Source organism: Limulus polyphemus, unplaced genomic scaffold (genome assembly GCF_000517525.1).
Source record: "Limulus polyphemus unplaced genomic scaffold, Limulus_polyphemus-2.1.2 Scaffold1708, whole genome shotgun sequence".
Taxonomy (NCBI): Eukaryota; Metazoa; Arthropoda; class Merostomata; order Xiphosura; family Limulidae; genus Limulus; species Limulus polyphemus.
This window is the reverse complement of record NW_013667318.1, coordinates 59,376-69,356: the sequence shown is the minus strand read 5'-3', so window position 1 is coordinate 69,356 and position 9,981 is coordinate 59,376. Positions and strand designations below refer to the sequence as shown.

The following is a 9,981-nucleotide window of genomic DNA, read 5'->3' as shown; positions in this document are numbered from 1 at the left end:
TATATATATATACAGTATTGAACAAAGAATTGTGACTTCTTTGTTCAATACTGTATATATATATATATCCGTGTCAGTATAAATTACTTGTACCTGATGATGACAAAACCTTGTCGAAACGTTGTACATTTGCTGTTATATTAAAGTTTTTCTTCATTACCCATTCAAGCCGTCTCCAGCCAAATCTAGGGTTTGATTTTATGTGGTGGCCACAGCTCAGATAGCTCATTGAGTAGCTTTACGCTACTAAAATACTACCCACAACTGAAGTCACTCTACTCCTCAAGGAAGTTGGGCCGGGTGTGGCCTAGCAGTTAGCGTATCGGGCTGCGGATCAAAGGATCCAGGGACAGAAACATGATGCTACTGAACATGCTCTGCACATTTAGTTGTGTATGCATTATAACTGGGACAAACATTCCCGTTATTCTGTTTTAAGAGCTGGAGAAAGCCCTTCGTGGGTTGAATTCCATACCTATTTCTGGTCAGTAGTTCAAAATTAGAGACGGGCTATAGCTGAACCAATAGTATTTTTTGCCCATGAGCTTAGTGCCATTCATGTTGAATACTGCAATTTCTAAACGTAGATAACTAATAACTACGCCACGATCTTTGTAGTAGTTGGCTTATGACATTGTCTTACTTCTTCCATTCAAGCGATAGTGTATCATATCCTGTCATATTGATGATCCTGTAATTTGTTGTCCTAATCCTTTTCTGGCCCGGCATGGCCAGGCGGTTAGGGCGCTCGACTCGTAATCTGCGGGTCGCGGGTTCGAATCTCCGTCACATCAAACATGCTCGCCCTTTCAGCCGTGGGGGCGTTATAATGTGACTGTTAATCCCACTATTCGTTGGTAAAAGAGTAGCCCAAGAGTTGGCGTTGAGTGGTGATGACTAGCTGCCTTCCCTCTAGTCTTACACTGCTAAATTAGGGACGGCTAGCTCAGATAGCCATCGTGTAGCTTTGCGCGAAATTCGTAACAAACCAAACCCAATCCTTCTCGGAAACCAAGCCTCACAACTGCTCAGTCACATGGGAAAGCCCCATACGACCTTGGCAGATGACAATCATTCGGAAGTGACGAATATTATTGTACTTCCTAAGAGATCATGGAATTGAATCTGGAGCAAACCTCCATTCCCATAAATCTTGCTGTCATTCCCAACGCCTCGCAACAAGAGCCTGATGGCCGTTTGACCACATTGGGGTAAGTTTACAGACACACCATTGTGTATAACTGCATCTCATTTTCCCACACTGATAACATATGTATCACGTGTATTACTCGGTGTAGAAAAAGGTGCACATTGGTCCACCAAATAACAAAACAAACGTGAAGTTAGGCGAATATATTAAATAAACCCAAACATAGACCACTGATTAAGAAAGAATAACACTAGCTTCAAGATGAATAGACAGTCTCGTGTCAGTGTTCGGTTTTCAGTTGCGTGCTTATGTAAATCAAAGAATGAAGTAATGGTGGTGAGACTCGTATTAGTCACAGGGGGTTTGGTTGCTTATTGTTAAGCGCAAATCTACATAATGAGCTATCTGTGCTGTTCCCACCACGAGTATCGAAACCCGAGTTCTAGCGTTGTATACTTGCAGACTTACCGCTGAGCCACTAGGAGGTCGGGACACAGGAGATCAGTAATTTATAAAGCAGTTCAAGAAATGAAAGATTGATCTTTATGGGCAACCTGAATAATATAAGATCAAGACAAGGGAACTGGAACAGAAGTGCTCGAACAAGGAACCAGCAACTGACAAGCAGTTGACACTCAATATTAGTTCTTACATCAAATAAGTTCAGCCTAGAAATCTACTAACAAGTTTTAGTAGTTAGGATAGTTAAATAGTGGCTATAGCGATAACCCATCAAGAAAAAAATACGGCTCTACCTCAATGCCTCAAACAACAGAAATACTAAATCTCTAACGTCCCATGTTCGTAGAAGAATTGAATTTATATACTTGCTTAAAAAGTAAAGCTAAACTAAAGATATGTGCTGTGTGTCAATCGAACCCCGAATTTTAGCATTATAGGCCCCAAACTTACCATTGAATCACCAGGAGACAGAAGAAGATTAAAAACTTGTGAAATTGTTTATAAACTTTCAGAAATTTGCAGAGTTTTATTGGAATAATTTGAAACTTGTAATTTTAAAAGTGTCTTTTTATGATTTTCAATTTGTTTGTATATAATTACATGATACATGCATCAGATAGATGTCAGTATTTGTTGTAGATTTAATTCGTTGACTTGCATTAGTTAAACCAATATTTTTGTATATATATTCTAATGATTTTACACCTGGTAAACACTTTAGTTAAACCAATATTTTTGTATATATATTCTAATGATTTTACACCTGGTAAACATTTTAGTTAAACCAATATTTTTGTATATATATTCTAATGATTTTACACCTGGTAAACACTTTAGTTAAACCAATATTCTTGTATAGATTCTAATAATTTTACACCTGGTAAACACTTTAGTTAAACCAATATTCTTGTATAGATTCTAATAATTTTACACCTGGTAAACACTTTAGTTAAACCAATATTCTTGTATAGATTCTAATAATTTTACACGTGGTAAACACTTTAGTTAAACCAATATTCTTGTATAGATTCTAATAATTTTACACCTGGTAAACACTTTCATAGATATTAGTTCGTCTCGTGCATCTAATTTTGTCACTTTTGGTACAAATGATCGTTTTTGACAAGTGGAATGTTCGGTCATAGCTATGACGTATAGTGGAAGTGAATGTATACTAGTTTAAAGCCTACAGTAGTTCCAGGTGCTTTAAGTTTCTTCTACCCATATAACTATTTCAATCTTTCAAGCATCTCTTTATAACATACTTTAATAACTTCACCCATCAAGTCTTAACTGTATTAGTTTCCCGTACTCAGTTCTTCAATCTCTTCTTTATCATAAACATTGATAACTTCTTCAGCTAGGCCTAATGTTATACTACTTTTATTGTTCAATAACTTTCATTCTAAATCTTTCGCTTTAACATGAATACTGAATGGTTTCTGCTAAATGTAATCACTTCACTTTAACATGAATACTGAATGGTTTCTGCTAAATGTAATCACTTCACTTTAACATGAATACTGAATGGTTTCTGCTAAATGTAATCACTTCGCTTTAACATGAATACTGAATGGTTTCTGCTAAATGTAATCACTTCGCTTTAACATGAATACTGAATGGTTTCTGCTAAATGTAATCACTTCGCTTTAACATGAATACTGAATGGTTTCTGCTAAATGTAATCACTTCGCTTTAACATGAATACTGAATGGTTTCTGCTAAATGTAATCACTTCACTTTAACATGAATACTGAATGGTTTCTGCTAAATGTAATCACTTCACTTTAACATGAATACTGAATGGTTTCTGCTAAATGTAATCACTTCACTACAATCTCTTTTTAATCTTATGTCGTGTAAGTTAAAAATAGATGAAAAAGTTTTTCCTGGATTAAGAATATGAATTAAAGAGTCCACTAAACGTGACGGGTACTAGATCGTCATAAAAAAAAACGAAAAAATATTACTTTTCTATAATTAAAAGCAGATTATGTTTGAAAACGCAGTGAAACTAAAACAGAGAATGGTGAATGTTAACTGAAATCTAACAACATATGTGTAGACATAACATTTCCATACAGTAAACCCGTAGAACGGAAATATAAGACAGGTTGATCGATATATTGCAATAGACAACGCGAAGCAAATCTTCATGCTTGGAGCCATTCAAGTATGAACAGAAAATAGAAACAAGCGATGGTATTATCGTCCTGTGGAGCTATCCATATTTGAACAGAACACTAAAACAAGCGGCCCTGTTATTATTTTCTGGAGTCATCCAGGTTTAAACAGAACGCAGAAACGAGTGGCACTTGTATTGATGAGTGCACTGGAATGGACGGCAACTGACTGTTGTAGAAAAAAACACAAGTACAGTAGAAAACGTTTCAACGAAAGACTTTTGAAACGTTGTCCTCCACACTTGTGTTCTTTTTTTTTTGTTTTTTTTACACAACAGGCAGTTGTCGTCCATTCCAGTGCACTCATCATGAATACTCTCCCTAAACAAGCGCTGTTACTATTATTCACTGTAGCCATCCAGGTCTGGTGAGAACGTAGAAACAAACGGTATTGTCATTATTATTATTCGGAGCCATCTAAGTTTGTAAAGAACGTACAAACAAGTGTTGGTATGAAGTCATCCGGGTTTGAACAGAACGTAGAAAAAGCGAAGCCAATATTATTCAGTGTAACCATCCAAGATTGAATACAACGTAGAAACAAGTCGAACTGTTATTATTATTCTGTGGTTTATCCAGATTTGACAAGAGCGTAAAAACAAGTCGAACTATAAATATTATGCTGTGGTTTATCCAGATTTGACAAGAACGTAGAAACAAGTCGATATGTTATTATTATTTTGTGGTTTATCCAGATTTGACAAGAACGTTGAAACAAGTCGAACTGTAAATATTATGCTGTGGTTTATCCAGATTTGACAAGAACGTAGAAACAAGTCGAACTATTAATATTATGTTGTGGTTTATCCAGATTTGACAAGAACGTAGAAACAAGTCGAACTATTATTATTATTCTGTGGTTTATCCACATTTGACAAGAACGTAGAAACAAGTCGAACTTATTATTATTATTCTGTGGTTTATCCAGATTTGACAACTATTATTCTTCTTCTACAGATGGTTGCAAAACTCAGTGTTATGGAAAGGAAACTGGCAATTATGTTCTTCCTACACAAACCCCAAATGGTGGAATAAGAAGAAACACAAAAGCTGAATGCAAATAGGGCTCAATTTATCAAAAAGGCATTGTGTGGCTGTCCTGCGAGAAGGCAGAGAAGCTTCTAAGCTGAAAATTAATTACGCTTTTCACGTATGTTTATTTTCTATACACGACACTAATCTATGCGCTATTGTGTACATCAAAAAGGTTTCTCCTCGTTGTTTATCTACTTCGTTTATAAAATACGTCTACTTCTCTTTTGTATGCTATATTTTCGTTTCTTTTCTCAGCTCATTCTAGACGTTCTTTTTAAACTTGACTTCTCTCAGTTCCGCATTCATGCTCCTTGTCTTGCTACATCCAGTAATATATTTTAATTTTCGTTATTACTTTTTCCCTTAGGGAACTTTTTCGTGCGTTTGTTTACATAATGAAACTAAAATCTGTTTATCTTTGGGATTATTTGTTAAGAAATCAAACACCGTAATGTTTATTCGGCGTATTTAGTCAATTGTTTAGTTTTATCATGTTGAATAATATTTATAATTTGGTTTTCATTGAGTCTTACCAATTGTTGACTCATATCCTATATATTTGCTTCTGTCTCTTCCATCACCTATTTGCACTCAATATGTACCACTCCTAGTTTTCTCTATAGGATATACATATTTATCTTCAGTTCCAATGTTTAGATTTATATCACACTAGATTACATTTTGTTGTAAATTGTTGCTACTTTCGCCCTTTTCAAGTGCTTTTCTCAAAATTATCTTTTCACCTATCATTTCCGCTCTTAGTATTTTATGTTAGCTTCATGTCTCTCATTCGTTCATTTTTATCAGTTTTAATTATCTTCACTCTAACTTTTCTTTACATACTCCCTATTTTATCATATGCTGATATCGTAATAATTATTATTTTTTGTATAAGACAACGTCTTATTTTTCTCTATTTTCGGCCTTTCGTTTCGTTATTCTTCACTACTTAAATTTTCTTTAAAGTATTACAACTGACAAAACGTCATTGAAAGCAAGAAAGTGACAGATGATACGAGACTTTTAAGATCAAAGTAAAGCCTACTCTTAGCTCAACCTTAATATCCTGTTTGTTTTTAGTACAGATTTCAGCAGAACTTTAAAACCCAAACCAATAACCATCATATGGCTGTACGGTTTGTTTTAGTATTACGTGCCAGGAGCTTTGGTCTGTTGAAGACCGTAAAACAACACAATCGTGCAATACCGCGAATTGTCAAGAAACGGGGTCGTTAATGGTAAAATAAAGTACGAACGACATTTAGGATCATTCCGAGAAGCCCTAAAAGTGGAACAAACTAATCCTACTTTCTCTTGAGTGCGAAATAATACCCAGATAAAAGTAACAGAAAACAAAATAAGAAAGGTAGACAAATAAAATTTAGTTGTAAAACGTTGTTATCAGAAACTATAATACTTTCTCCTTCATGTTTTGAAATATTATATGTATTACTAAATTACCTGTTTCTCTGAAGTATTTCTAAACCTGCAAAGCCATAATACACATTTAATGTTATTATGATAAAGGTGAATCTTTTAAAGTTCTTAAAATAATTAAAACAATTAAAATTTGTTTTTGAATCCAAAAAACTTTAAGTAACAGTTTTTACATATGGCTTACGTCCCGCCATCTATTGAACAAAATAATAACTTACTTTCATAATCATAAACATGAACCTCAGATCGAGGTGGGCGAGGAGTACGCTTCACAGTAGCATATAAAGGTTCGTCTTTAGCCTAAATGAAACCCAAACAATAATTATAGTTGTCATCTACTAAGTAAAATCTTTTAGAAAATTTATATTTTCAATGTCTCATCTAAAGTAAAATTGCCTTGTGACTGGAAATAAAAATAAATTATTTCAATTATGTACATAATACGCGTTTCATAGTTACTTTAACAGAAAATACACCCTTAGCTCATTAAAAGTGAGTATATTTATAATTAGTCTAAAAAATAGACTATTACGTGTTATATTTTAGAGAGTACAATAGTTTTTAATCTTCAGGCTGAAAAAAAAAACTCTATCGGAGCCTGTGCTGCCACCTAGCAACAAAATTATGAAGAAATAACATTGTAACATTTGTAAGTCAGCAGTTAATAAAGTTATGCCTAACTCATAGAGGTTTATTTTATCATCACAATGAAAAAGTAAAGTGAAGTTTATAAAAACCTACTTTGATATCTAGTAAAATCATTATGAACTAATAAACTGTAAACTTTTCATTGTTAGTGAAATCAAATTATCTATCATCTATCATTGGAGATTAGACCTACCAAACTACAATCGTCGACATCTCCCACTTTCCTGTCCTCTGACCCTGATAACTGGGTAGTAGCATAAGGCTGAGGGTAAGTGAATGACTTGGCTCGACTTGGTGAAGCTGAGGTTTTTTTAATCGAGTTCTTGTTATCTAAGTTACTTAGCTGTACGTTTTCTCGAGTCTGTATTTTTCGACAGTTGTACACGGAACTTCCTGGAGCACGAATCGACCAAAAATGATAAATGTGAAATAGGATACGTTTTAAACTATAACAGCTGTTTTTAAGTCTGTAAGTCGACTAGAAACACAAAATACTTTACAGTCAATAAAACAAAATATTTTTCTAATACTAGCCTAACCGTTATATTTCGTAATATACATAATAAAAACTTAAGGGTAAAATTATTTAAGAGAAGACAAAGTTTTTAAATTAGAGAATGAAAACGAAACGTATTTCTAATATATAATTATGTCTTTAAAAAAAGAAATACATGTATTGTCATGTCTAATTTATAAAAACCATGATGAGTAGAATTTGCTTCGATATACAGAAACTTGAAATAAGACAAACCACTTATTGAACTCTCGGTAGAACTGCGACGCCGTACAATCACACAAACCAAGAACATGACCACGACAACCACTACAAACGAAACACCAGTTGGCAGTATAATGTTCAAGTCCAAGTAAAAGGGAATTTTCTCTCCAATAAGTATGGGGATGGACGTCGTGTACACTACAAAATCATACAAATAACACAAGAAACTGAACCACCAGTACTAACACATATCGCTATACAAAAAGTATTCGCTTTTTTTTTCTAACATTAAGAAAATATGGCTTTATATAAAAACTACTCATATTATTCCTAGTATTAACGTAGAACGTTGAATAAAAAGTATATTATAATCTTTTTAGTACTAATACAGATCGCCGTATAAAAAGTATCTCAAACAGTCTACAAAGCTAACATTTAAATAATGTTTCTTGTGCTGAAAGATCCTGCTATTCTGAAAAATAATATTAACTACAACTTGTAAAAACTTTTAACAATGTTCTGTTAAAGATTAACAGCTGTAACGGAAGAATGTCTGCTTTCTGTAGAAGGTTATTAACTACAACTTGTTAAGCTCTTTAGCAATGTTCTGTTAAAGATTAACACCTGTGAAGGAAGGCTGCCTTATTTCTGTAGATGAGTAGTAACTTTCAATAGTAGTAATTCAGTTACAGAAGGTTACTGACTTTTTGGTGATAACTATAACCTTTGCAAAGTAAATCACTAGACATTTGTAAAAAACATCCGACATTTCTCGGGAAACTAATTAAATATCTAAGTGCAAAACTTTCCAAGAAATGATATATCTTTCCAAAACAGGTTATTATTATTCTGTAGAAAGTCACTATTTAAGGATTATAGTTGACAACTTTCAAATACAGATAACCAAAAACTCTGTACAGTACTTGACTTACTTGTCGTCATAGTTTGTGTAACAAACAAGTACTCTGCCTCCGTAGCCCCAGCTTCATTGTGAGCTGTTACTTTGACCTGGTATCGTGTTCCTGGAGTAAGGGATGGGATGGTTATTTGTTTTCGATTACTAGGAACTCTGCTAGACACAATACTCCAGTTGTCGTCTCTCTGAGCCTTGTAGCTGACACTAAAGAGCGTGATTAGACAACCTCCATCATGCCAGGCATCCAGCCGGATGGTGACAGATGTCCTGTTAGTGACTAGTAAGGACTCTTTGTTGGGGGCAACGGGAGCTAAGTAGTAAACCAAATTTAGTTTTTCATATAAAATGAACTTTTTACTAACATCACTAAGTTTCAGAACTAAAGACCGAACAAGTTTCAAGTTTTGCGAAATTTATAAGCAAGTGTTTCAGTAGTAAACTTTTTGAATTAAGCAAACATGCCTTGAGCTTCCCTCTACATTATTTAAAACTAGCAGAGACCTACAAGATATTTGCAGTCAAATTAATATCCTTATTGCAATTGTACTCCTCTAAGTACAGGATTTCTCCAGTAATATAAAGGAATTCTAATCGCAGACATCGGTGTAGCAATTTCAGATTACCCCTGCTTCACCTTACCCCACGGTAACTTAAAATCGCGCTCAAATTACCGGGAGGTAGGATGAAATCGATTTCAAATTACCCCTGGGAATAGCTTGAAGATGACTTCAACCTACCCCCTACGATTTCAGATTACCCCCTAAAACATTTATTTATCTATGTTTATTTAGATACTAAGCTATTATAGTACCTCAATTCTTTAGATTTAGGCTAGTTAGAACCTCATTCACTGAGTTTAAGCTAATAAAGTGCCTCAATTCCCTGGGTTTAATCTAGTATATTACCTGTTTCATTGGGTTTAAGCTATGATAGTTCCTGAATTTCCTGGTTTCAAGCTAGTATAGTACCTCCATTCCTTGAGTTTAAGCTAGTATAGTACCTCATTTTCTTGGGTTTAAGCTAGTATAGTTCCTCAATTCCCTTGGTTTTAACTACTATAGTACCTCATTCATTGGGTTTAAGCTAATATAGTACCTCAATCCTTGGGTTAGAGCTTGTATAGTACCTTAATTCCTTGGTTTTAAGGTAATATAGTACTTCAATTCCTTTGAAGTAGAGCTTATATAGTACTTTGATTCCTTGGTGTTAAGCTAGTACAGTACCTCAATTTCGTGGATTGAAGCTAGTATAGTACCTCAAGTTTTTGGGTTTGAGCTAGTATAATACATTATTCCTTCGGTTTAAGCTAGTATAGTACCCCGTTCTCTGAGTTTAAACTGGTATACTACCTCGATTCCTTGGGTTTAAGCTAGTATAGTACCCCGTTCTCTGAGTTTAAACTGGTATACTACCTCGATTCCTTGGGTTTAAG

The 9,981-nt window shown here is 34.3% G+C and overlaps 1 protein-coding gene across 1 annotated transcript in view; it reads right to left on the bottom strand.

The window, feature by feature from the left end:
* Positions 1–9,981, bottom strand: part of LOC106464642 (Down syndrome cell adhesion molecule-like protein Dscam2) — a gene marked incomplete at its 5' end in the record, with an annotated part of 78,554 nt that overhangs the window by 10,034 nt on the left and 58,539 nt on the right. The window contains 4 exons of the mRNA XM_022392388.1: positions 6,486–6,567; positions 7,109–7,308; positions 7,667–7,831; positions 8,566–8,859. Coding sequence (XP_022248096.1) covers positions 6,486–6,567; positions 7,109–7,308; positions 7,667–7,831; positions 8,566–8,859 — 741 coding nt within the window. The remainder of the gene's footprint in view (positions 1–6,485; positions 6,568–7,108; positions 7,309–7,666; positions 7,832–8,565; positions 8,860–9,981) is intronic.